Source organism: Microcaecilia unicolor, chromosome 5 (genome assembly GCF_901765095.1).
Source record: "Microcaecilia unicolor chromosome 5, aMicUni1.1, whole genome shotgun sequence".
Taxonomy (NCBI): Eukaryota; Metazoa; Chordata; class Amphibia; order Gymnophiona; family Siphonopidae; genus Microcaecilia; species Microcaecilia unicolor.
The window spans coordinates 356,208,008-356,235,227 of NC_044035.1; the positions used below are offsets into that span (position 1 = coordinate 356,208,008).

The following is a 27,220-nucleotide window of genomic DNA, read 5'->3' on the forward strand; positions in this document are numbered from 1 at the left end:
GGTAGAGCAGAGCATCTCAACTCTATCTCACCTATCCAACATAAATCCCAGCACCCAGAAACACAGCATAACTAATGATCGTACTGGACAATTTATAATCTTCACTTCCTTCGACCCCATGACGCATGAACCACACCTACCTCATCTGACCACAATATAACTTTGTATCTGCTATCAACCGAATTGGCAAACGCCTCTACGGTACTATGTAAGCCACATTGAGCCTGCAAATAGGTGGGAAAATGTGGGGTACAAATGTAACAAATGAAGTAGGAGCACAGAAGACAAACACAAATAAGAATAGAAACATAGAAAAATGTAGGCAGATAAAGACCATATGGCCTATCCAGTCTGCCCATCCATGCCATCTACTCTCATTATCACTCCCTTACAGATCCTATGTACTTGTCCCATGCTCTCTTGAATTCAGATACTGTTTTCATCTCCACCGGGAGGCTGTTCCCTGAATTCCCCCACTGTTTCCATGAAGACATATTTCCTCGGGTTACTTGTGAGTCTGTCCCCTTTCACCTTCATCCTATGCCCCTTCATTTCAGAGAGTCGCCTCTTGTGCATTTATGCTCATAGGTATTTAAATGTCTTTCATATCTCCCCTCTTCCACCTTTCTTCCTGAGTATACATATTGAGCTCTTTGTCTGTCTCCACACGCTTTATGACAAAGACCACTGACCATTTTAGTAGCCATCCTCTGGACTGACTCCATGCTGTTTATATATATATTTTTTTACATTTGTACCCCGCGCTTTCCCACTCATGGCAGGCTCAATGCGGCTTACATGGGGCAAAGGAGGGTTAAGTGACTTGCCCAGAGTCACAAGGAGCTGCCTGTGCCTGAAGTGGGAATCGAACTCAGTTCCTGAGGACCAAAGTGCACCACCCTAACCACTAGGCCACTTTTGAAGGTGGAGTCGCCAGAATTGTATACAATATTCTAAATGAGGTTTCACCAGGGTCTTATACAGGGGCATCATCACCTCCTTTTTCCTACTGGCCATTCCTCTCCGTGTGCACCCAAGCATTCTTCTAGCTTTCGCCAACACCTTTTCTACCTGGGCAGACTTATACGGTCTGTGCCTGTGCCAGAGCCGGTGGTTGGGAGGTGGGGCTGGTGGTTGGGAGGCGGGGATAGTGCGGGGCAGACTTATACGGTCTGTGCCCTGAACAGCATAGGTACAAATCAAAGTAGGGTATACACAAAAAGCAGCAAATATGAGTTATCTTGTTGGGCAGACTGGATGGACCGTGCAGGTCTTTCTCTGCCATCATCTACTATGTTACTATGTATACGGTCTGTGCCCTGAAAAAGACAGGTACAAATTCAAGATAAGGTATACACATATGAGTTTATCTTGGGCAGACTAGATGGACCATGCAGGTCTTTTTCTGCCGTCATCTACTATGTTACTATGTTACCTGTTTGGCCACCTTAAGATTATCACATGCGATCACACCCAAGTCCCCCTCCTCTTTTGTGCTCAAAGGTTCTTCACCCCCTAAATTGTACTGTTCCCTCAGATCTTTGCAGCCCAAGTGTATGACCCTGAATTTTTTAACATTAAATCTAAGCTGCCAAATTCAAGACCATTCCTGTAGCTTCGCTAAGTCCTTCCTCATATTATCCACACCATCAGGGGTGTCTACCTTATTGCAGATTTTGGTATCATCGACAAAGAGGCAAGTGCCACTGGTAGTATCATTTTCCTCTGAACGTAGTTCAAATTCAAGTGGAGTCACGGTATCGACCCTGCAGTGTCTCGTGATCTGAGTCCAGTTGTCCTCTTTCAGCACAGCTTCTTCTTCCCCACTGCTGGAAATCTTTGATGCTTCACGAAGCATTCCATTGATGTATTTCTCATTTTCACAGATGCTTCTCAAACTTGCAATCCCCCGAACCATTTTCAGAGGACTGTGTTTGTGAGGAGCTACTTAAGATGGACAAAGCGATGGGGCCAGATGGTATATAGCTTAGGTTATGAAGGAGCTTAGACAAATTCTGGCGGTTCTGATGTCTGACCTTTTCAGTGCTTCTCTAGAGTTTGGAGTGGTCCTTGAGGTCCTGGAGAAGGGCGGATGTGATCCCTTTTCCACAAATGCAAAAGTAAAAAGGAGGTTGGGAACTACAGGCAAGTTAATCTGACCACTCTACTACTACTACTACTTAACATTTCTAGAGCGCTACTAGGGTTACGCAGCGCTGTACAAAATAAACAAAGAAGGACGGTCCCTGCTCAAAGGAGCTTACAATCTAAAGAACGAAATGTCAAGTTGGGGCAGTCTAGATTTCCTGGGTAGAGGTGTAGAGGTTAGGTGCCGAAGGCGACGTTGAAGAGGTGGGCTTTAAGCAGAGATTTGAAGATGGGCAGGGAGGGGGCCTGGCGTATGGCCTCGGGGAGTTTGTTCCACGCGTTGGGTAAGGCGAGACAGAAAGGGCGGAGCCTGGAGTTGGCGGTGGTGGAGAAGGGTACTCTGCTAAGTTAATTGATGGAAACGCTTCTAAAACAGAGAACAGTGAGGTTTCTGGAATCCAGTGGATTGAAGGACCCAAGGCAGGTCTTGTCAGACAAATCTGATTAATTCCTTTGTCTGGGTGACAGAGAGTTGGATTGAGGTGAGAGCACTAGATGTAGTGTGCTTAGATTTTAGCAAAGTCTTTGACACGGTTCCACATAGACAACTTATAAATAAACCGAGTGCCCTCGGTATGGGTCCTAAAGTGACTGACTGAATTAGGACCTGGTTCAGTGGAAGGAAACAGAGGGTAGTGGTGAAGGAGCTCACTCGGAGGAAAGAGGTATTACTAGTGGTGTGCCGCAAGTTTCAATCCTTGGGCCGCTTTTTAGCATTTTTGTAAGTGATATTGCCGGACTGTCTGGTAGGGTTTGCCTCTTTGCGGGTTATACCAAAATCTGCAATAGGGTAGACACCCCTGATGGTGTGGAAAACATGAGGATGGACCTAACGAAGCTTGAAGAATGTTCCAGAATTTGGCAGCTAAGATTTAATGCTAAAAAATACAGGGTCATGCATTTAGGCTGCAAAAACCAGAGGGAGCTGTACAATTTAGGAGGTGACATACTTTTGTACACAAAAGAGGAGCAGGACTTGGGAGTGATTGTATATCATGATCTTAGGTAGCCAGAGAGGTAGAAGTTTATAAAATTATAAGTGGGGTGGAAAGGTTAAATAGGGAACAATTGTTTTAACCTTTTTGAATCTGCAGATGTACCCTTAAGCTTTCCCTGTGGTATCATTTCTTTTCTGGAATTTGAATCAGAGAGTAAATCCCGTTCTTCTGTATATTACACAAAAGTATGTAGCATGTCCTAGCCCCTATGTTTATGCTTATGTAGCTCCAGGCAGAGCTTACGTATTTGTGTAAAAAGCTTATCAAATTTGTCAAAATACAGACCGACCATTGTTAGGTTTTAGAGCCGGCAGGCTTCATAGGCCTCAGGACAGTTTTGACGCATTCTCAATAACGGAAACTGTTATGCTATTAGTAGGAGAGGGAATTGCTCAGTAAGGCCTTTGTTCCTTGGTACAAGTACCATAGATGTAAGGTTAGATTCAGAATCGAAACTGTGATTATATGCTTGTGTCTGCAGAAACTGTTTCTCTTCAGCTTGAGTGTTAGCGTCTACCATTCTAGCGCTGTAGATTATGTTCAGCACAGCCTAGTTATGTAAAGGGTGGGAAGTTTCCGGGATTGTAGTCATTGCAACAGCATGTTAATGATTCCAAAGATCACAGCAGAAGAAGAAGAAGCTTCTGTTGCTTTGCTGAGTGGTGATGGGAAATTCACAGTTTTATCTCAGCCCTGGCCAACTGGTTGCTGTTTGTGCCAAGTGGTACAGCTGGCAGATAGCATCCTCCACAGCTGCTGTCTCAAAGCTGTGGGCCCAATACCAAAATGCAACGGTATCGTACCTAGGCCTGATGCAGCCTGTGCTGCAGACGAGCAGCACAAACACCGTTGCGTTGAGCTGGGAACTGTCATTCCGCTGAGCGATAGGATGCCATTAAAGCGCCGGAAGCAGGTTGTTAGGGGACTAGTGAGGTGTGCAGGATCGCCTTAATTTGTTTTTATTTTTTGTTTTAGGTAACCCCTGGCTTTGAGAACAGAGAAGGGGAACTTCTAGTCAAGGGCCCAGCAGTATTCCGAGAATATTGGAACAAACCTCAGGAAACTAGAGAGACTTTTACCGCCGATGGCTGGTTCAGGACAGGTAAGAGTATAGGGTTCCTCCTCTTTCTCCTGGTCTGCGTGACATTTAAAATTATGCCAAAGCACACAAAAAGCAAGGAGACTGACTTCACAGCAAGCACCGGAATGGACTTCTGTGCACTTCATTTCAGAATTTAGTTTACAGTTCCTTATCATTAGACCGTTGAGTATCTTGGTTGTGCTGTAAAACTGATCTGTTCATAGCCCTGCAGGACTGAGATTGCTATTCCAAGTCTGCAGACCGCCAAGTGAAACTTGCTTGAGCTTTGATTGTTAACGTTGAAATGGGCAATTCAAGTCCTGTGCTGCAATAACTGTACACTCCTGCTTAAGTAAGACCACCTAAACAACCAGCAAATAAAAATAAAACATCATAACACACGTGCTATTAACATGTGCTTGGCGTGGACAGCTGGTTCAAGTAATATGGTCACTTTTAACTATCAGTGCAGACACAACTGGAGGTCTGTTTACTGCAGAAACGTTGAACCCAGCATTCAAAGGAAATTATGTGTGAATGTGTACATTTCTTATATATTTTTAAAACCGGGGGGGAGGGGGGGGCAGTTCTGGAAGTGGGGGCCTCCTTTTAGGCGCCCGATGTGCGATGAAAGCCTATTCTTTCACACCACCTGGGCACCCAGATCCCATTATAGAAATATCATAATTCACCATCGGCGTCTACACGTTCGTGATTTCAGCTACACCAGGTTTAGACCTGGTGTAACTGTCATCGCGTAAATGTAACTGCTAACAAGAATCCCAGGGCAGAGACAACTCAAATGCACCATATAAAAAGTCAATCCCAAAAATGTCAAAGCAGTATAAAAGATGCCTAAAGAGGAATCAAGTAGTATTTCTTTATTTATTAAAGGGTTCAATAGGCAATCTTGCTTTCTGCTTAAGCCTGTACGTGAGATGTGGAGGATACTAGTGAAAAAATTGGGGTGGGATGTCCAATTGTGTCTGATCAGTTGTCCATTAGGGGAAATGTAGCATTTGAACCGGGGCTGGAGAATTCTGTGTTTAAAACTTGGGAGCAAAAAGGAATTGTGTTGTTGGAACATTTGTTGAATGGTGAGGGAGAGTTAATCTCCTTTGCGGATTTATAAACTCAGATAGGAGCTACATGGGGGAGCGTGTTCACCTATGCACAGATAAAACATTATGTAGCATCCTTGGATAAATTGCAGTTGGGTCTTAAGATGGGAGTTAGGGTACGTCAGTTCTTTCAGGTGACTTTGCAAGGAGATCTCTTGGTTCAAGGGCTTCATAAATCTTTGAATAAAAGGGAACCCCCCCCCCCCCCCCCCCAGAGACTACTCCGTTCTGAAGGTGCGGTGGGAAGAGGAGTTGAGGATTTCTTTGGGGAGTTGGGATGTGGGAACCACTTTAAGGGGCATTCTGACACTAACGTCGGATGAGTGCCTGAGAGAATGCAGGTATAGGATGGTTCTTCGGGCCTATATGACGAAAAGGCAGCTGGCACACATGGGGGGGGGGGACTGGAGGGAATGCGTGCATTAAATGTGGTCAGATTCCGCACTCCTTGGGTCATGCCTTCTGGTTATGCCGTCAGACGGGGGCGGGCCCAGGTCAGGGAAGGAGAGAGACGTCATGAAGACTGGCGCCGATCAGATGTTCTTCTTGCCCGTGCAGCGCCTTTACACAGAGGTGAGAGGCGCTGTGCGGGCCCGGTAATGCGGAAGGGGGGCCCAGTGGAGGGGGGTGCTGCGGCGACGACCTCAGGGGGGGCGGCGGGGCAGAGGAAGGCGGGAGGCAGAGCTGTGGGAGAGTCGAGAGGAAGGGAGGGGGACCGGGGCTGCTAAAATTTTGAGTTTTCGTGCAGGGGGAAGCGGGGAGCAGCGGGGACCTCGGGTGGGGGGGTGGGCAAGGCCGTCCTTACAGGACGCTCCTGATGAGCGCCTTTGCCCCCTCCCGAAACACACGTGTTTGTGTTTTTTTTTTTTTTTTGTTTGTTTGTTTTGACGTTTGTGGCCGATTTCCGAGGGGGATTACACCATTTTAATGCATTGTACTTTTCAATACCGCACCGAACATGTGCGACTTGTTTTTTTGGTGCATTCTTCGTTTTTTCCAAATTCGTTAGGGACTTTTACGTTTTAGATTTTTTTACGTTTGGTTGATGCATCTGGCCCTGAGTGACATCCTTTGGAGAGGGTGCGGTTAGGATATTCCTTGGGGAGGACCTTAGAGTCTGTGGAGTTGTGTAGAGGGAGATCCTGTTCTTCAAGTACTTTGGCTCATGTCCTTTAAGGGTCATGAAAATCAGATATAAATTTAGCCCTGTATTGTACAGGTAGCCGTTGGAGCTTTTGCAGAAATGGGAGTGATGTGATCACCTCAGTCAATTTGAATCAGTTGGAGCCGGTGCAAACTCTTTGTATTTTGAGTGCACATAATATTTCCAAGACTGGAAGGATGCGGAAAAAAATATACATTGGTCTAGGAGCCGTGTGCTCTGAGTAGCTCAAGGGAGGTATTTCGAGGCACAGATGATTATACAGGTCTGGTGACCCCCTGCTACTGTGAACATTTCTAAGTTGTGTGTTGTTTCTGAGAGGCGTGAGCTCCGTGAGAGTGAATAAATATAGCATTTGCTTGCATATGTTATTTTAATGGGCACATCAGTTTCAACTAAAGAGTCACCAGTACTAAAGCAAAAAAGAACATAACATTCAGAAATGAAATGCCTGGGCAGAATCTTTATTCCCTGAAATAGGAGGAACAGGATGCTTTAGTAATGTTCTTTCCTCTGTGTTAGGGTTAACATATTTGCGGAGGACAAAATAATGTCACCCTGCCCCACCCCACCGCACAGTCACCCCAAAGAAAGCTAGATTCTATAAGCAGTGAAAATACTGGTAAATGTAACAGAAATGCATTTTTTTTCCGTAGTCTAAATACAAAATTAGAAAATATGTACATTTCCAAAAAAAAGCAGAGGAGTGTGGTAGCCGTGTTAGTCCACTCTTAAGGTTATCAATAGAAATCAAACAAAATAAAACATGGAAAAGCATATTCTAACAGGATGGGTGTGGATAGGTGAGGGGTGGGGTGATCAACAGAGACATACAGCTTTATGGTTTATAATGGGCTAGGAACCCCAGGTCCTTGTTAAGTCCTTTCTGTTGGGTGTTAAAATATTCAATCATTCTGACTTCAAAGGTCTTACATTCTTGTATGGTTTTAAAGTTACCTTTCAGGATTCTCACTGTGAAATCACTGGTACAGTGTCCACCAGTGATTTCACAGTGAGAATACTGAAAGGTAACTTTAAAACCATACAAGAACGTAAGACCTTTGAAGTCAGAATGATTGAATATTTTAACACCCAACAGAAAGAACTTAAGGATCTGGGGTTCCTAGCCCATTATAAACCATAAAGCTGTATGTCTCTGTTGATCACCCCACCCCTCACCTATCCACACCCATCCTGTTAGAATATCAATGATATGCTTTGATGTCCCCATGCATACCTCCGACCCACCCCCATCCTCCCACCCTGTCAGACTGTCATACTAATGCTTGAATGTTTTCACTTATATACACTGTCAGCTAGCACATTTGCTTATTTCCGATCTGAGGAAGAAGGGCAACCTTCGAAAGCTAATCAAGAAATGTATTAAGTTATGTCCAATAGAAAAGGTATCATCTTATTTTCTTTTCCATGTTTTATTTTGTTTGATTTCTATTGATAACCAAAAAAAAAGCAAATATCCATGAGCAGCATGTCACCCTTTCCTTTCCCTCCCATCCACTTGCAGTTTACCCCCTTCTCTCTCTCCCATCCATGTGCAGCTTGTCCCCTCCCCTCCTGGGCCTACCTTACAGCTCTGGTGGTCTAGTGGTCTGTTCAGGGCAGGAAAGAAGCCCACTCTTTCTTGCCTGCTGCTCGCTGTGCTGCTTCTTGAAAATAGCTGCAAAGTCTCTCGAGGCCACATTTTCAAGAAGCGGCAGCAGCGGGTAGGAAAGAATGGGGTTCTTTCTTGCTCCAAAGAGGCTACTAGACTACCAGGTCGCACTACAGTAGGTTTGGGGGGGGGGAGGGGGGGAGAAAAAGGCCAGCCCCCACCCACCAGTACAGAAACCTGGGCAAACGGGATAGCTGGAAAAAAATGACAGGACCCCTGACAGTCCCATGAAAAGAGATCGGACATATTTATTTATTTATAACATTTGCACCCCGCACTTTCCCACTCATTAGCAGGTTCAATGCGGCTTACACAGTAAATCAGGTTAACAAAGTGATATAGAATAGGTGCAGCTGTAATTTAGTAAGTAAAGAGATGGTCGTTTATGTGTGGATAGGTAAGATGGGCAAGGAAAGAGGATGGAAGAGGTAGGGGAATTGGAGGAGGGTGTGTATTGGGATTAACGTGTAGTTTAGTATGGGAAAATGTAAGAGAGGGGTAGGAAGAGGGATATATTAGATTGTGTAGGGAGGGGTAGGAAGAGGGCTATACTAAAGGATTAAATAGGGGAGCGTATTCCAGGTTCTGTTTTCATAGTGTGATCCGGTGGTACACGTGGACTTGTAGTTTAAGTCATAAGTACATAAGTAATGCCATACTGGGAAAAGACCAAGGGTCCATCGAGCCCAGCATCTTGTCCACGACAGCGGCCAATCCAGGCCAAGGGCACCTGGCAAGCATCCCAAACGTACAAACATTCTATACATGTTATTCCTGGAATTTTGGATTTTTCCAAGTCCGTTTAGTAGCGGTTTATGGACTTGTCCTTTAGGAAACCGTCCAACCCCTTTTTAAACTCTGCTAAGCTAACCGCCTTCACCACATTTTCTGGCAATGAATTCCAGAGTTTAATTACACGTTGGGTGAAGAAAAAGTTTCTCCGATTTGTTTTAAATTTACTACACTGTAGTTTAATCGCATGCCCCCTAATCCTAGTATTTTTGGAAAGCGTGTAGGCTTGCTTGAAGAGGTAAGGTAACTATAGACCTCACAGTGGGATCAGCAGTGTAAAGTGCTGAATAAGGCAAGTTTTCAAAAGTCTCCCTGAACTAAATGGAGTTGGGAGAGTTGCTGCACCATTAGCCCCCAACTGGCAGCATATGAAGAGGGGTATAAGACTGCATTTTGGGAGATCTACAGCATATGGTAACCCTACTCTGTGCACAATGTGATAAGAACATTCGAGGTGTCCCGCTGGGTCAGACCGGTGCTCCATCAAGCTAAGCATCCTGTTTCCAGCAAGGGCCAGTTTGGGTCACTTTGGGAAGTACCTGGCAGGTGCTAATGGGCAGATACATTAACCGCCAGTCTCCAGGAGTACAAAACTAATGCTGCTAATGAGATCTATCTTCCAGAAACTTCTCCAAACCTTTTTTTTTTAACCCAACTATATTACTTGCTTTTACCATAGTTTCCTGCAGTAAAGTCCAGTATTTAATTGTGCATTGACTGAAAAAAAGCCTGTGTTATATTTATTTTAAATCTGTTAGCAGTTAGTTTCATGGAATGGCCCCCCACCCCAAATACTAGAATGTTTCAAACCTGTTACTTAGACAGGGGAGCTATTCCATCCCCTTTATCATTTTGCTCACCCTGTCCTATGGGCAACAATCAAGATGCAGTAATATTCTTTGATTTCAATGTATTGTACACAATAACTCCCAAGATCCTTTTCTTGAATGATGACTGCTAATATGGAACCCGGCATTATAGTTAGAATTATTTTTAGCCCTATGGGTATCGCTTTCCCCTTGTCCGCATTGGAGTATTGTCTTCAGTTTTGGAGGCCGTATCTTGCTAAAGATGTAAAAAGACTGGAAGCGGTGCAAAGAAAAGCTACAAAAATGGTATGGGATTTGCGTTGCAAACCGTACGAGGAGAGACGTGCCGACCTGAACATGTATACCCTGGAGGAAAGGAGAAAGAGGGGTGACATGATACAGATGTTCAAATATTTGAAAGGTATTAATCCACAAATGAACTTTTTCTGGAGACGGGAAGGCGGTAGAACTAGAGGACATGAATTGAGGTTGAAGGGGGGCAGACTCAGGAGTAATATCAGGAATTATTTTTTTCACGGAAAGGGTGGTGGATATGTGGAATGCCCTCCCGCGGGAGGTGGTGGAGATGAAAACGGTAATGGAATTCAAACATGCGTGGGATAAACACAAAGGGATCCTGTTTAGAAGGAATGGTTCCGCGGAATCTTAGCGGAGAATAGGTGGCGACGCCGATATTTGGGAAGCATAACCAGTGCTGGGCAGACTTCTACGGTCTACGCCCTGATCGTGACTGAATAGATATGGATGGCTGGAGTGTAAATTTTAAGGGGTTTCGACGTTAGCTTCAGAACTTAATACATCTCCTCCTATCCCATGGCTTTTCTGATTTCTGAAGGAGTCTTTCATGAGTGATTCTGTGAAATTACTTCTAAAAATCCAAACACACTGTCAGCGGCATAATCGAAAGAGAAGGACGCTTATCTTCTGACAGAAATCGGGAGATGGGTGTTCTTCTCTCAGGGTCGCCCAAATCGGCATAATCGAAAGCCGATTTTGGGCGTCCTCAACTGCTTTCCATCGCGGGGACGATCAAAGTTCACGGGGGCGTGTCAGCAGTGTACTGAAGGCAAGATGGGGGTGTGGTTAAGAGATGGGCGTCCTCGGCCGATAATGGAAAAAAGAAGGGCGTCCCTGACGAGCATTTGCTGACTTTACTTGGTCCAATTTGTTTCACGAGCAAGCCTCGAAAAGCTGCCCGAACTGACCAGATGACCACCGGAGGGAATCGGGGATGACCTCCCCTTAGTCCCCCAGTGGTCACCAACCCCCTCCCACCCCCAAAAAACCATTTTTTCCAGCCTCTGTGCCAGCCTCAGATGTCATGCCCAGCTCCATCACAGCAGTGTGCAGGTCCCTGGAGCAGTTTTAGTGGGTGCAGTGCACTTCAGGCAGGCGGACCCAGGCCCACCCCCCCCTCACCTGTTACAGTTGTGGTGGTAAATGTGAGCCCTCCAAAACCCACTGCTCCCACATGTAGGTGCCCCCCTTCACCCCTTACTGCTATGGTAGTGGTGTACAGTTGTGGGGAGTGGGTTTTGGGGGGATTTGGGGTGCTCACCACCCAAGGTAAGGGAGCTGTGCACCTGGGACCAATTTCTGAAGTCCACTGCAGTGCCCCCTAGGATGCCCAGTTGGTGTCCTGGCATGTGAGGGGGACCAGTGCACTACGAATGCTGGCTCCTCCCATGACCAAATGACTTGGATTTGGTTGTTTTTGAGATGGGCGTCCTCGGTTTCCATTATCGGCGAAAACCGAGGTCGCCCATCTCTAAGGTCAACCATCTCAACATTTAGGTTGACCATCTCTAAGCTTGACCTAAATGTTGAGATTTGGGCGTCCCCGGCCATATTATCGAAACGAAAGATGGACGCCCATCTTGTTTCGATAATATGGGATGCCCCGCCCCTTCGTGGGGACGTCCTCAGAGATGGGCGCCCTCAGAGATGGGCGTCCCCGTTCGAAAATGCTCCTCTATATCGACTGGCTCATCCTTATCCACATGTATATTAACACGTTCAAAATCTCATAAATATGTAAAGCAAGACTTGCCTATGCTAAATCCATGTTGACTCTGTCCATCCTTATGACCAGTAATTTTTTAATTTTTTACTTTACAGAATAGCTTCTACCATTTTGCTCAGCAGTGATTTGGGGTCTATTAGTCTATAGTTTCCCTGGATCACACTGGAACCCTTTTTTTTTTCTATGTTAATTATTTTATTTATTCATTTTATATTACATTTATGTCTAATACATAAATGGGAAAGAAAAGAGAAAATATCAATTAAAACAAACTAAGGAAAAATATAATCTTTGCTAGTCCACATTATTGTCCACAATTGGGGGATCCAAGATCAGGAAAACAATCTCAAAGAAAATAAGAAAAACACGGAATGGTTAATCTTACAAATTCATATTTTCTGAGGGAGGAAGGTTAATCGGCAATTGCAGCCGGTACAGTGATAACTTAAAGGAAGTTGCTGCAGAGGGTTCTTCATCTGTTCTTTTAACTCCACAAACTCTTGTAATTTCCTGGGTTCAACAAATAAGTAATCAGGAAATAAAACACTTACAAGGGAATCGCTCTAGGAAGGTCCCACCTAGGGCAATGATTCTTGGCTTAAAAGCCAAGAATTCACACCTCCTAGTCTGCGATTCCCTTGATATGTCAGGAAATATATTCATCTTTGAACCCAATAAAACTATCAGCCATATGTCGGAAATACAATTTCAAAACATTGTTCCTATCTAAATCAAAGGCAAAAGTCACTAATAATATAACTCTATATTTTAGGAAAATTTATCTTTCTCAAGTTATTTTTCCTTAATTGGTTCTCCAGAAGTTCCAGTTTTTTACAACAAACATAATTGTCCTTCATTACCAGATTAACTGATTTTCGTAGAGAAACCATTTCCGAAATCAAAGTCTTTATTTTTTTATCTTAGACTTCCACTTTGTTAGATAAGTATTGATATAATCACATATTTATTCCTAAAAAATTTTGACATCTGAAGAAGAGAATTATTCACACTCTGCAGCACTTCCCATAGTGCGTCCATTGTGGCATTGTTTGGCTTCACCAGGTCCAATTTCTCCACAGAAACTGCTCCAGATATCTTCGGGGGGAAGAGCTTACTCTCCAATCCCCCAGTTGGTTTATTATCCGGAGTCAATGCTGCGCCAGGACCTCCTCGGATCGCGTGAAAATCCTAACCCACTTCGGGCGTTTCCACTGTCGACCTCCATAACGAAGCGTTACTGTTTCCGGGTCTTGGAGAGCTCATGCCAACAGGGGGGGACTCAAAGTCACTCCCTCTCCACTGAGATTCGACAATAAAGCCTTGCTGTTCCCCGAAGCAGGAACCGATATCCCCGACGTTATGAACCCGAATCTCTCCAAAGTAGACTGAGAAGTGGTGGGAACCCCAGCCATCTTCGAGGAGGACAACACCACGGCTTTGCCTTTCTTCTTCCCCATTCTCTGGGGAGCGCGCCTACTTCTTCAGGTATTCTGGTGTAAAACGGGAACTCAACTAATGTACATCCTCCCTCGACGCCATCTTGGATCCTCAGGTTTGGGACACTCTTTGTCTGGTTTCTCCTCAGAGGCCTGTCTGATATGGGTAACCCTTCAGCATAGCCCTCTGAGTCATTGAAACACGGAAGCCCCTCCACCACTTACAAGGTGGTGTCCCTTCGAAGGGGTGGAACCCTTTTTAAAAACTGATGTTACATTGGTCACTCTCCAATCCTCAGGTACTGTACCTGATTTCAGAGGCAGAGGAGCCAAAGAAAATGATCTTCAGCCCCTCCCTCAAACTTTCTAATTGCTGATGCTGTGTTCACACCCCCTCTCTTAAAGGCTCCTTGTGCTTTGTTGCTCCTTCATGTGTGCTTTGGATTCCCTCTCTTACGGCCCTGCTTCACTGACAGTTGGTCACGCAAGAGGAGCACTCACTCTAAAGTGATATCATCAGTACAGGAGTACGTTGTTCTACGTGTTTATATAACTCTGTGGCGTTATTGATTTGAAAGATTTGACCCCTGAGGAAGGCTCTCCAGCCAAAACACAGCCCGTGTCGGGTAAGATTCACCACTGGCAAATAAACTTTTGAATACTTTCTTACCCATTGTCTGCCTTGGTTACTTGGTACAGGCCCACTTCTACCTTTTGCTGTGTGTTTTTTGCTCTTTCCCTGTGGTAGGTGCGTGGACCCCTTTCTTTTTTCTTTGAAAATATTATTTCGGCTATGGCACCAGCATCCCATCCCATTTCACTGCCTATGGCTGATTTTATTGATACTGTAGGTTACAGGTAATTGATCTACAGTTTCGTATTTGAGTTCTTTCAAAACTTTGCAGTGAATGCTATCTGGCCCCGGGGATTTGCTACTCTTTTGTATGCCAATTTACTCTATTACATCTAGTTTCACTGTGATTTGCTTCAGTTCTTCTGACCTACCAATTTCAAAGAATGTTACTGGTGTGGGTGTCATCTGTTGAGTCTTTTTGGTGTATCTTAAATAAATTGTTTATACAAGGAAGCACCTACCCCTTCATTCACCCTACTCTTTTGGCTTGCCTACAACACTGTTCCTCCACTTGCTTTCACTGTGGGTTTCATCACAGCAGGCGCCTCAGTACAGACCACGAGTTTGTCTTCTATGGCCTTGTTCTTCTCAGTCAGTAGTCCAGCTGACTGTCTCTCAGGCTTCTTGTTTTGAAAACTGTTGTATTGTTTGCTTCAGTCTCTGTGTCAAATTCTCGTTTGAAGGTGCCAGTTGCAGAGCAGGAATGTTGCTACTATTTGGGTTTCTGCCAGGTACTTGTGACTTGGCTTGGCCACTGTTGGAAGCAGGATACTGGGCCAGATGGACCATTGGTCTGACCCAGTATGGCTATTCTTAACATTAGCAAAATTCGCCCCTTCCTCTCTGAATACGCTACCAGAACCCTTATCCAATCCTTGTCACCTCTCGCTTGGATTATTGCAATTTGCTTCTCACTGGTCTTCCGCTCAGCCATCTCTCTCCTCTCCAGTCTGTCCAAAATTCTGCGGCACGACTTATTTTCCGCCAAAATCGTTTTACCCACACTAGCCCACTCCTCAAGTCACTTCACTGGCTCCCTGTCTGCTTCCGCGTACAGTTCAAACTTCTCTTACTGACCATTAAATGCATCCATTCTGCAGCCCCCCATTACCTCTCCACTCTCATCTCTCCCTACATTCCTCTCCGTGACCTCCACTCACTGGACAAATCTCTCTTGTCGTCCCCCTTCTCCTCCATTGCTAACTCCAGACTTCGTTCCTTTTCCCTCACGACACCTTATGCCTGGAATAGACTTCCTGAGCCTGTACGTCTAGCTCCATCTCTACCTGTTTTCAAATCTGTGTTGAAAATCCACCTTTTCACCACTGTGTTTGGCTCCTATCCACTACTCAATTCCCCTATCCTTGTTCCTTCTCACCCAGTACTTTCCTCGCCCTTAATTGTCTTATCTGTCTGTATTTTTAGATTGTAAGCTCTATTGAGCAGGGACTGTCTCTCTGTGTCAGGTGTTCAGCGCTGCGTGCGTCTGGTAGCGCTATACAAATGTTAATAATAATATTCTTATGTTCTTAGATTGGAGTTTTATTTATTTATTTAGTGTACACTTATAACCCGCCCAATCTGGAGAAACCCCACCACACATATCATCATAGAGACGTGTTCAAAGTTTGGATACTTGGCACTACATGTATATTTCTTATACACAGAAAAGGAAATGGGACTTGATATACCGCCTTTCTGTGGTTTTTGCAACCACACTCAAAGCAGTTTACATAGTATATAAAGGTACTTATTTGTACCTGGGGCAATGGAGGGTTAAGTGACTTGCCCAGAGTCACAAGGAGCTGCAGTGGGAATTGAACCCAGTTCCCCAGGATCAAAGTCCGCTGCACTAACCACTAGGCTACTCCTCCACTCCTTGGGATTCTGGAATCTTGCTATTCTTTGGGGTTCTACATGGAATGTTGCGACTCTTTGAGGTTGTGTATGGGATCTTGTTAATGGGGACTTGATATACCACCTTTCTACATTCAAAGCAGTTTACATAGTATATACAGGTACACCTTCTCCACCACCGCCAATTCCAGGCTCCGCCCTTTCTGCCTCGCCTCTCCCTATTCTTGGAATAAACTTCCTGAGCCCATACGCCAAGCCCCCTCCCTGCCCATCTTCAAATCCTTGCTCAAAGCCCACCTCTTCAATGTTGCCTTCGGCAGCTAACCATTATACCTCTATTCAGGAAATCTAGATTGCCCCAATTTGATTGTCTGCACACTTTGTCCATTAGATTGTAAGCTCCTTTGAGCAGGGACTGGCCTTCTTTGTTAAACTGTACAGCGCTGCGTAACCCTAGTAGCGCTTTAGAAATGTTAAATAGTAGTAGTACATTCAAAGCGGTTTACATATATTCAGGTACCTATTTTGTATCAGGGGCAATGGAGGGTTAAGTGACTTGCCCACAGTCACAAGGAGCTGCAGTGGGAATTGAACTCAGTTCCCCAGGATCAAAGTCCACTGCACTAACCACTAGGTTACTCCTACACTCATTCCACCAATAAGAGCCAACCTCATCAGTGATGTCACAATGGCTTGATTGCCCAATACTTTCTGATATTGTGATGTCATAAGGGAAAGGGAAATGGGACTTGATATACCACCTTGCCTTTCTGAGGTTTTTGCAACTACATTCAAAGCGGTCAGGTACTTATTCTGTACCTGGGGCAATGGAGGGTTAAGTGACTTGCCCAGAGTCACAAGGAGCTGCAGTGGGAATCAAACTCAGTTCCCCAGGATCAAAGTCCACTGCACTAATCACTAGGCTACTCTTCCACTCCTTGGGATTCCGGAATCTTGCTATTCTTTGAGGTTCTACACGGAATGTTGCTACTCTTTGAGATTGTGAATGGAATCTTGTTAATGGCACTTGATATACTGCCTTTCTGTGGTTTTTGCAACTACATTCAAAGCGGTTTACATAGTATATAAAGGTACTTATTTTGTACCAGGGGCAATGGAGGGTTAAGTGACTTGCCCAGAGTCACAAGGAGCTGCAGTGGGAATCAAACCCAGTTCCCCAGGATCAGAGTCCGCTGCACTAATCACTAGGCTGCTCCTCCTAGCTCTGTCTGTAATTTTTCCAGGGACAGTAATGAAAAACAAAAAACCATGTGAATGTTTGTTCTGGTTTTTGTTGTGAACCCTACTGTTAAAGCAGAATTGCTTACCTGTAACGGGGGTTCTCCGTAGACAGCAGGGGAACGCAGCCACACTATTCCCCTGCTTGTCTGCGGGCAACAGTACTTATGTGCCGTTCGTAATTATTGTCCTGTGTCTTTGCACCTCTGTGTACACCTCTATGCACATTTCTTTATGCTTCCTCTGCTTGTGAGGTCTCGATGCCCACTCTGCCCATGTCATCATCTTCTGCCTAGTCCTTCAGGCGGATACTTCCCTTCATTATGGGGTAGCTGATTGTACATCTTACTTACCCACTTTTATTGTTCACCTCTTTATATACTGTATTTAGCTGTTTTATCCTTTTTGTGTTATCTTTTAAACCTATTATATATTATGTAAGCCGCATTGAGCCTGCTAATAAGCGGGAAAGTGCGGGGTATAAATGTTACAATACAATACCATACCATGAAGGATCTGTGTGGTGCTAAGATCAGAGGGGGGAGGAAAGAGGTCAGAAAGTTAGAAATAAGGGGCCCAGTATTCAAAAGTATTTAACCAGGCAGAAGAGGCTCTTGTCCGGTTAAATCCCACTGAGCACCTCAGGGAGGGATATCTAGTGGCAGCACAGTCCGGGCAGAGCTGGAAATTATTTATTTATTTGTTGCATTTGTATCCCACATTTTTCCACCTCTTTGCAGGCTCAATGTGGCTTCCAATACATCATGGATACTGGAAATGAGAAGAGAATATACATTTGGTTTTACAGAAGGATTTTGGGTTACATGGTCATGAAATATAAGATAGTGGTATTGCAGAAGACATTATAAGACTTTAGACGCGTTACGAAGTTTCTGGGTATGTTTGGAGATTTTTACATGTTTTGATCTTTATAGTAACATAGTAGATGACGGCAGAAAAAGACCTGCACGGTCCATCTAGTCTGCCCACGATAAACTCATGTGTATACCTTACCTTGAATTTGTACCTGTCTTTTTCAGGGCACAGACCATATAAGTCTGTGCAGCAGTATTTCCCGCCTCCCAACCACCAGTCCCGCCTCCCATCACCGGCTCCGGCACAGACCCCGTATAAGTCTGCCCTCCCCCATCCTAGCCTCTCAACCACCAACCCCTCTTCCCCCCGCCACCCAATTTCAGCTAAGCTTCTGTATATCTTTTCAAAGAGATGAGTCTTTAGTAATTTACGGAAGTTGGCCAGTTCGTTGGTCGCTTTCAAATTACGCGTTCCAGAGTTGCGTGCTCAAATAGGAGAAGGTAGAGGCGTGCATTAATTTGTATTTCAGACCTTTGCAGTTGGGAAAATGAAGATTAATGAATGTTCGAGAAGATTTTTTTGCATTCCTGGGTGGCAGGTCTATTAGGTCTGACATGTAGGCTGGGGCATCTCCATGGATAATTTTATGAACTAGGGTGCATACTTTGAACGTGATTCATTCTTTGAGTGGGAGCCAGTGTAGTTTCTCTCGTAGGGGTGTCGCACTTTCATATTTTGGTTTTCCGAATATTAGTCTGGCTGCCGTGTTCTGGGCTGTTTGGAGTTTTTTGAGTATTTGTTTTTTACAGCCGGCGTAGAGTGAGTTGCAGTAGTCCAAATGACTGAGTACCAGTGATTGTACCAAGTTGTGGAAGACGGTCCTTGGAAAAAATGGTCTTACTCTTTTTAATTTTTATTATCTGGATCTGATAGAAATTTGATGTTAGGTCAATTCTGATGGCTCATTATTGTATGTCTTCTTGAAAAGGTTGGTCTTTAGTAGTTTCCGGAAGGCTGTTAAGTCGTGCATTGTTTTTAAGGCCTTTGGAAGAGCATTCCACAATTGCGTGCTGATGTAGGAGACGTTAGATGCATATATAGATTTATATTTAAGTCCTTTGCAACTGGGGTAGTGGAGGTTCAAGAATGTGCGTGCTGATTTTTTTTTATGTTCCTATGCAGGCGCAGGTGATATTCAGTTAGCTATGTGCATATCTGCAGAAATTCCAGGTATCGATGATGAGCTGGATATTCAGTGCCACTGCTCTGACATGGCCTCACATTGAATATCCAGGTCTAACTTAGTTGGTAGCAGTCAGGGTTTTAAAAAAATGCTCACTGCTGTGGGTTGAATGTTGACCTGAAGGTGTTTTCCACCCCTTTCCCCAAGCAAACTGCTGAAAGAAGACACAGCTATTCAGTCAATTTCTCCCAAAATGTGAATGCTGGCTCTCGGCAAATCACTGGAGTAAGGAGGAAACGTACACATTAATTATTGCAAAAAGATGTGTTTAGGAGAAAATGATGCTGAATTTCAGTTTAATTTCATTGCAGTGTGTAGCAAACGGGAAGGGAGTATGTGTGTGTGTTTAATTGGCTCTGGGGTACGGCCTGGAAGATGGCTTGCCTTTGTCACAGGCCATTAGCGCTGCAGACGGCATAATGAGAGACTACAATCAACTCGCAGCTGCTGGCTCCTGCGGGGAGAGAATGATATTAAAGACAAATCAGAAGAAATTAACTCTTTCGTCAGCCTGCTCGAGCTTGAAAACATGCCTATATAATGTTTAAGAGTGGAGAGAAGTTTGGCTCGTCTTAGCTCTACCATTCCAGAGACCTGCAGTCACAGATCCTTTCATGGATATAAGAATAGGGAAAAAAGAAGGTTAATAAATTAATACCTTTTTTTTGGATAACTTTAATACATTTGGGGGGGATCATTTTGGAAGCACTTTTTCATACATAAATGCTCTTCTGTGCACATAGAAAACCTCTTACAAAATTACTCATGTGTCCAGGGGAGCGGGTATAAAATTCACGTGTACGTGAAGTCAGTGTAAATGGACACGCGTTCATCCCAGGCATGATGTAATGATGTCTCTGGGTCTTTAAAGAATAGCCTCAGTATAGGCACCAAACTAGGCGACGTGTTAGTTACCTCATTTTTGCTTCGCTGGTCTAAAAATGGGTCATGTTGGTCAATATGAAAGTATACCTTTGGGGCCCTTTTACTAAGCTCCATTAGGTGCTAACGCATGCCTAATGCAGCAAAAGACGGAGCACGAGGGACACGCTACAGCGTCCCACAGTGCTTTGGGAATGTGCACACGCCAACTGCACACTAAAAGGTTTTTATGTTTTTTCAGGAGGCGGAGAGTGGGCATTCCTGCAATAACCAGTTGGTACATCTGGTTAGCGTACAGATAACACAGAAGCCCTGACCACCTACAAAATGGGAGGCAGTAAACGCGCCTGCGGCAATTTAAAAAAATGGCTGTGTGCTAACGACAGAGAAATAAATCAGAAAATAAACCACTATACAGAAAATACACACAGCAAAAAGCAGAGGATGTAGCAGGCCTAAAGTAAATATAGAAAAAAATGTTTGTGCAGATAAGAGTTCCTCTCAGTTATCCACGGTGGTGCTCCCGCACTTAAGACTCCTAGGACAACCAAGAACTATGAGCCTATCAAAAGGGGCTCTCATTTGATGCCCAAATACTTCCCAGAGTGAACCATAATCAATATAAATGTGCTGTTGGTACAAAATCAAACAGTTCAACATGTAAGAAAGAATACACAAACTACAGATGCCCTCTCCACTTTGTAAAGCACTATTGTAACTCCACCAAAATGTAAATTGTAAGCCACTTTGAACAGAAACTTGTTTTTGGATAATAGTGGGATACAAGAATGCACGAAATCTTGGAATGTTCTGCCCAGACATCTGAAAGAGACTGATGACCACCAGCTCTTCAAGAAATTTTTTAAGACATTTTTATTCGAGACAGCTTATCCCGCTGACAATACTAAGCCCTAACTTTCCTCCTATCGACTGTACCCGCCTCACCACCGATTACATCAACCTTGTCATGCTCCCTTGTCTTATCCTCATGATCTTGTCTCTCCCCTTGAACTGTACCCTTTTGTAACATTGTAAGCCACATTGAGCCCGCTCTTGTGGGATAATGCGGGGTATAAATGTACCAAAATAAATAAATAAAATACATCCGCTTCATAATCAAATCTAGAAGTCGGGGTGGTTTTATTGTTAATGTAAGGTTATGGAGGGGTCACTTGGTGTGTTTTTTTTGTCCGACGGGTGAGTCGGATATTGTATTCTTTTGCTTGTTACCGTGTATTGATGAGTACTTCAATAAAAAATTATTGAAACTTAATCAAATCTAGAATCCCGACACAAATGTAGACACGGTTACTAAAGTTTCTATCATAAGCACCCCCGCTCTTATTTTCAGTCAGGCATTGAAAAGGATAAACACTTATCTGAGACTAAAATCAAAGTTGACTCCTGTTGCAGTCTTCCTTCTAGCTATTGAATACCAGGTTCCTGATGGATTGGTTCCGATACGGAGCTTTGTAGAGCCAGCGGTTTGAGAGCCTGTGATTTCTTTGATTTCCGCCTCAGGTAAGTGTTTATCCTTTTCAATGACTGACTGAAAATAAGAGCAGAGCTGCTTATGATATAAACTTTAGTAACCGAGTCTACATTTATTTATGCATTCTTGTATCCCACTGTTATCGGAAAACAGGTTTCGGTTCAAAGTGGCTTACAGTTTACATTTAGGTGAAATTACATTAGTGTTTTACATTTATTGTGTAGGGAGGTCATTGATGGCTTGTGTGATTAGCTGTAGAATTTTTTTGAACAGGTAGGTTTTCAGTTCTGAACTGTATATACAGTGGCGTTCCTGGCCTGGATGGCACCCGGGGCGGAGCGCCGATGCGCCCCCCCCCCCCCCCCCCCGGGCGAGTGCACCCCCCCCCCTCTGCTAAATGACACCTTCCCCCCCCTCCGGCGAAATGACACCCCCCCCGGGTGCACGCTGCTGGGGGGGGGGGGGGGTGCCGCGTCGCGAGCCTGCTCCGAGTTCGCTAAACTTTGCTTCGCTTCAGCTCCCTCTGCCCCGGAACAGGAAGTAACCTGTTCCGGGGCAGAGGGAGCTGCAGCGAACGAGCGACGAAGTTTAGCAAACTCGGAGCAGGCGCGCGCCGCGGCACCCCCCAGCAGCGTGCACCCGGGGCGGACCGCCACCCCCTTGGTACGCCACTGTGTATATAGTTAGCGATACTTGTTATGGCTTTTGGTATTGAGTTCCACCATTTGGAACCCAGGTAGCTAAATCCTGCTGTGTATATGGTTTTGTACATTGTGTTTCTGCAGTTGGGTAGTTGAAGAAGTAGGTAACTTCTGGTTTCAGGACGTGCATTTCTTGGAGATAATTCAGTCATGTTTTGCACGTTGCAGCCAGTGTAGTTTTTCGAGTAGTGGAGTACATCTTTCGTATTTTGACTTTTTGAATACGAGTCTCGCTGCTGTGTTTTGGATGGTTTGTAGTGATTTTAGTGTGCTTTCTTTACATCCTATGTATGCTGCATTGCAGTAGTCTAAGTGTGATAGTATCGTCGATTGTACCATTATCCTGAATAATTGTCTGGGAAAGTGCTGGGGGCACTAGATTTGATTATGCAGTGGATGTATGCATTCTTTGATTTTGCACCAATCGCACATTTATATTGATTGTAGTTCACTCTGGGATGTATCTGGGCCAGTGGCGTAGCTAAGGGTGGGCCCGGATGGGCCCAGGCCCACCCAGTAGCAGCACACCAATTATGTGGCTGGCAGAGATCCCCAAGTCCCTCCTTCATACCATGTAAATAGCAGATCTTCGCCTGCAGCGAGCAGCGACTGATACATACTGGTTTCACCGGCCCCACATCCTTCCCTCTGATGTATTCCCGCCTATGTGGAAACAGGAAGTTACATCAGAGGGAAGGCTGTGAGGCCAACATGAGCAGTGTGTATTAGTTGCTGCTCGCTGCCGGTGAAAATCTGGTATTTAAAAGGTATTCGGAGGAGGGGGGATGTTTGAGAGACCACATGGCATGCAGGCGAGAGAGGGAGAGACCAAATCACTTGTGGGTCAAGGCAGAGTTCTTCAGCCCACCCATTTTGGGCCCAGGCCCACCCAAAATTGGGTATCTGGCTACGCCCCTGATTTCTGAGCATCAAATGAGAGCCCCTTATGGTAGGCTCTCATTTGACGCCCAGATACACAATAGTACTTGGAGTACCACGACATTTTTTTTCTATATTTACTTTAGGAGCGCTGTATCCTCTGTTTTTTGTTTTGCACAAGGGGATTTTATATGACCATGAGCATTAATGCAAGAAATAGAAAACTGGAGGTTTTACAGCTGTAGTAAAAATGGTCTTGGCATGCAGGAAAGACCAGCAGAAGAGCATGCTAAGGCCTATTTTTACAGCAGCTTAGTAAACAGACCCTTTGTTATATGCAGAACTATGGAACGGACTCCCAAATGCTGTGAGAACAATCCATGACCACTTAGACTTCAGGAAATCACTCAAAACTCACCTCTTCAAAAAGGCCTATCCCACCGATCCAACATAAATCCCAGCACCCAGCATAACTAATGATCATACTGCAGTGGCGTAGGAAGGGGGGGGGGCGGTCCGCCCCGGGTGCACGCGCTGGGGGGGGGGGGGGGTCGGCTCACTGGTTCCCTGCTCTTTCTGCCCTGGAACAGGTTACTTCCTGTTCCGGGGCAGAGAAAGCAGGGAAGCAGCAGAGCCGACGCAGCTCCCAGTGACGTGCACTGGGAGCGGATCGGCCCTCCCGCCTGCCCCCTGCTGAAAGGTAGGGTGCATTTCGGGGGGGGGCGCCATGCCTTGCACCCTGGGGGGGTGCGCAGCGGCGACCCGCCCCGGGTGTCAGGCACCCTCGCTACGGCACTGTCGTACTGGACAATTTATAATCTTCACTTCCTTCGACCCCTTGATGCCTGACCCACACCTACCTCATCTGACCACAATATAACTTTGTCTCTGTTATCAACCGAATTGGCAACAGCCTCTACGGTACTGTGTAAGCCACATTGAGCCTGCAAATAGGTGGGAAAATGTGGGGTACAAATGTAACAAATAAATAAATATATTTATTTATTTTAATTTATTACCCTGTATTTCTGTGCACTCAGGCGAATCACACAGCAGCCACACTGCTTTATCTACGGATATAAGTGTTCTTCCTTGCAGTTGTGAGATGCAGAGCAACTCTGTGCCCTAAACTTATTTTTAAAAAGGCAATAAATAAATGTCCAATAGTTACAGATTTTACATTTCTAAAAGGTTCATATTAATTTTCTGTTCTGTCCTGGCTTGGGGGGGTTCAGTATTCCTGTGTATGAGGTGATGCCAAGTCTTTCCAGCCCTGGTTTTCAGGACATCCAGTGGCAATATTCGTCAAATAGATCTGTATACAGTTGGTGACCCTGAAAATGAGAGCTGGTTGTAGCTCTGGGAGGACTGGAATTGAAAAGGCAGGAAGTATGTGGAGCAGTCTGATGGACAGTTTGTCTGATCACTTAACTGGCACTTTTAAATACTGAGAAGAGTGATTTCTCACAGGACTGCGGGATGAAAAATGTAGTGTATTTACTCATCTGTCAGCACTTAGTTACTTACATTTGGCATTTTGGAAAAAGATATTAAAATCCAGCTTTGGTAGCTCTCCAGAGCATAGTGGAATCAGTATTTTATTTTCATTTGAGCAACACTTATATCCCCCAGTGCTGTACGGTTAATGTTATTAATGGGTTTTTTTTTTTACGAAAGAATAGGACAGAGGCTTTTTCCTAACTAATTAGATTCTTTCCACAGGGAGGCATGTGGCTGGTACAGGACAACACAGCCTATGCTGGAATTCAGCCCGGAGACCAGGAGCAGTGCTGTGGGGTCAGTAGCACTATGAAGTGATTTAACCTCAGCGCTTTCCTCATTTCACTGTCCAGGGGAGAGTGATACCATACAACCCGTCTGGTGATCTGTCTGCTTTAAAACTGGAGAAGGAATGCGGACGAGCCATACTGAGTCACACTTGAGGGTTCATGGAGCCCAGCACTCAGTCTCCAACAATATCCAAACTGAATCACTTGGAAGTACACAGCAGATGCTAATGGGAAGGACCATCCTCTGTTGCTCATTCCCAGAGGAGACAATCCTCAAGTCTACTTGGCTAATGATTATTAATGGATCTACCCAACAAAAAAATCATTTTAGCCCTGACCACATCCTCTGCCAACAACTTTCATGGCTTAATTGTGTATTAACTGCAAAACCAATACTTTATTACATTTGTTTTCAGTTGGCTGTCAGTTATTTTCATAGTGTCCCCAGTCCTAGGATCAGGGCCGCCGAGAGGGGGGGACAGGGGGGACAAAAGTCCCCGGGCCCGGGCCTCCGGGGGGGCCCGGCGCCGCCGCAGTCCGGCCCACCCGCCCTCCGTCGCTCCAGCCAGAACTAACCTGAAGCGCCTTCATCTTCGAAGCAAGCAGCAGCAGCAGCAGGACAGGCCACTCCTTCCTTTCGTGTCCCGCCCTCGCCTGACGTAACGTCCGCGAGGGCGGGGCAGGGAAGGAAGGAGAAGTCTGCCCTGCTACCGCTTGCTTCGAAGATGAAGGTGCTTCAGGTTAGATCAGGGGGCCCAACACTGGCAGTGGGTGGAGGGGGGGCCCGGCGACCTCGGGTGGGGGGGCGAGATGCGACCTCAGCGGGTGGAGGGGCGCGACGCGACCTCAGCTGGGGGGGGGCAGGGGCGGCCTTGTCATGGGCCCGGCCCCGGCTCTCGGCGGCCCTGCCTAGGATAAATAAGTAATCTCTATTCACTTGTTCCACAGCACTCATGATTTTATAGACCCTGCGCCTATCCCCTCTCAGTCTTTGCTGCTCCAAGCTGTCAAGTCCTAATGTGTTTATGAGGGACAGGCCATCCCCTCTGTCTTTTTTATTGCCCTTTTCTATTTATGACCAAAGCTGCACACAGTGGTCAGAGATCGCATTTAGGCAAGAGTGTTATGATTTCTTGGTTTTATTCTTTTCCACTTTGAATAATTTGAAACATTCTGTTAGCATTTTTTTTAATCTCATCACCACAAACCAAATTAGCATACAGACCAGGAATTAGGAGAACAGTCTTGCCAAATCTGAAACAATATGTTACCAAAATCTCAGAACCTAACAAACAGATCCCTATTAAGATTTCAATGTATCATCTACAGTTATTCCAGGATTCCTGATTTGTGGTAATTCCAGAATCATGTGAAAACCAGACACAGCGAAGGTGACGAAAGGCAATAACCAAGGTGGCAAGGTGTAACGATCAACTAAATGGCAGAATCAAGACTCTACATGAATCATGTTTCAGCTGTGAGGTCGTCCTCAGGAGTCTATAATTAAAAATCAATAAACATCCAAATATTAAAAAAAACAAATATAAAGCATAATATGGAGTGGAGGAGTGGCCTAGTGGTTAGGGTGGTGGACTTTGGTCCTGGGGAACTGAGGAACTGAGCTCGATTCCCACTTCAGGCACAGGCAGCTCCTTGTGACTCTGGGCAAGTCACTTAACCCTCCATTGCCGCATTGAGCCTGCCATGAGTGGGAAAGCGCGGGGTACAAATGTAACAAAAAAAATATATAATAAACATGAAATGAAGAAATATCTACAAAAGTATTGGGCATTACATAACTATTCTAATCTGTAATAACAAATACATTCTAGAGAGGATACCAAGGAGTAAAAAAAAAAAAAGAAGACCATGTAAAAAAGCATTAGTAATAAAATAAAGGGCAGGATACATAAATCATATAAGCTCAAAAAAAGTGAATCATGCATGGCGATAAAATAACAATGGGGATGATAAACTTAGGGCCCTATTTACTAAGTAGCACTAAGGGCCCACTAGTGTTTTTAGCACGCACTAAACGCTAAAGACACCCATAGGAATATGTGGGTGTGTCTAGCATTTAGTGTGTACTAATTACGCTAGCACGTCTTACTAAACAGGACCCTTATTATCTCAGACAATGCTATAATATCAAAATGTTTGTTGATAAGGACACCATCCACCTCCAGTTCCCAATATTTCAATGTAGAGAGGTGTGGTAGCCGCGTTAGTCCACTTTTAAAGGTAATCAATAGAAATCAGACAAAATAAAACATGGAAAAGAAAATAAGATGATACCTTTTTTATTGGACATAATACAGTAACTTCATTGTAAGAATCCTGAACGGTAACTTTAAAACAATACAGGAACACAAGACCTTTGAAGTCAGAATGATTGAATATTTTGACACCCAACAGACAGGACTT

The 27,220-nt window shown here is 44.8% G+C and overlaps 1 protein-coding gene across 3 annotated transcripts in view; it reads left to right on the plus strand.

Annotated features, from left to right (window-relative positions):
• Window positions 1-27,220, plus strand: part of ACSF3 (acyl-CoA synthetase family member 3) — a 230,883-nt gene that overhangs the window by 138,813 nt on the left and 64,850 nt on the right. For all 3 annotated transcript variants that reach the window (XM_030204602.1, XM_030204600.1, XM_030204601.1), the window contains one exon: window positions 4,122-4,248. In XM_030204602.1, the coding sequence (XP_030060462.1) occupies window positions 4,122-4,248 (127 nt within the window). The remainder of the gene's footprint in view (window positions 1-4,121; window positions 4,249-27,220) is intronic.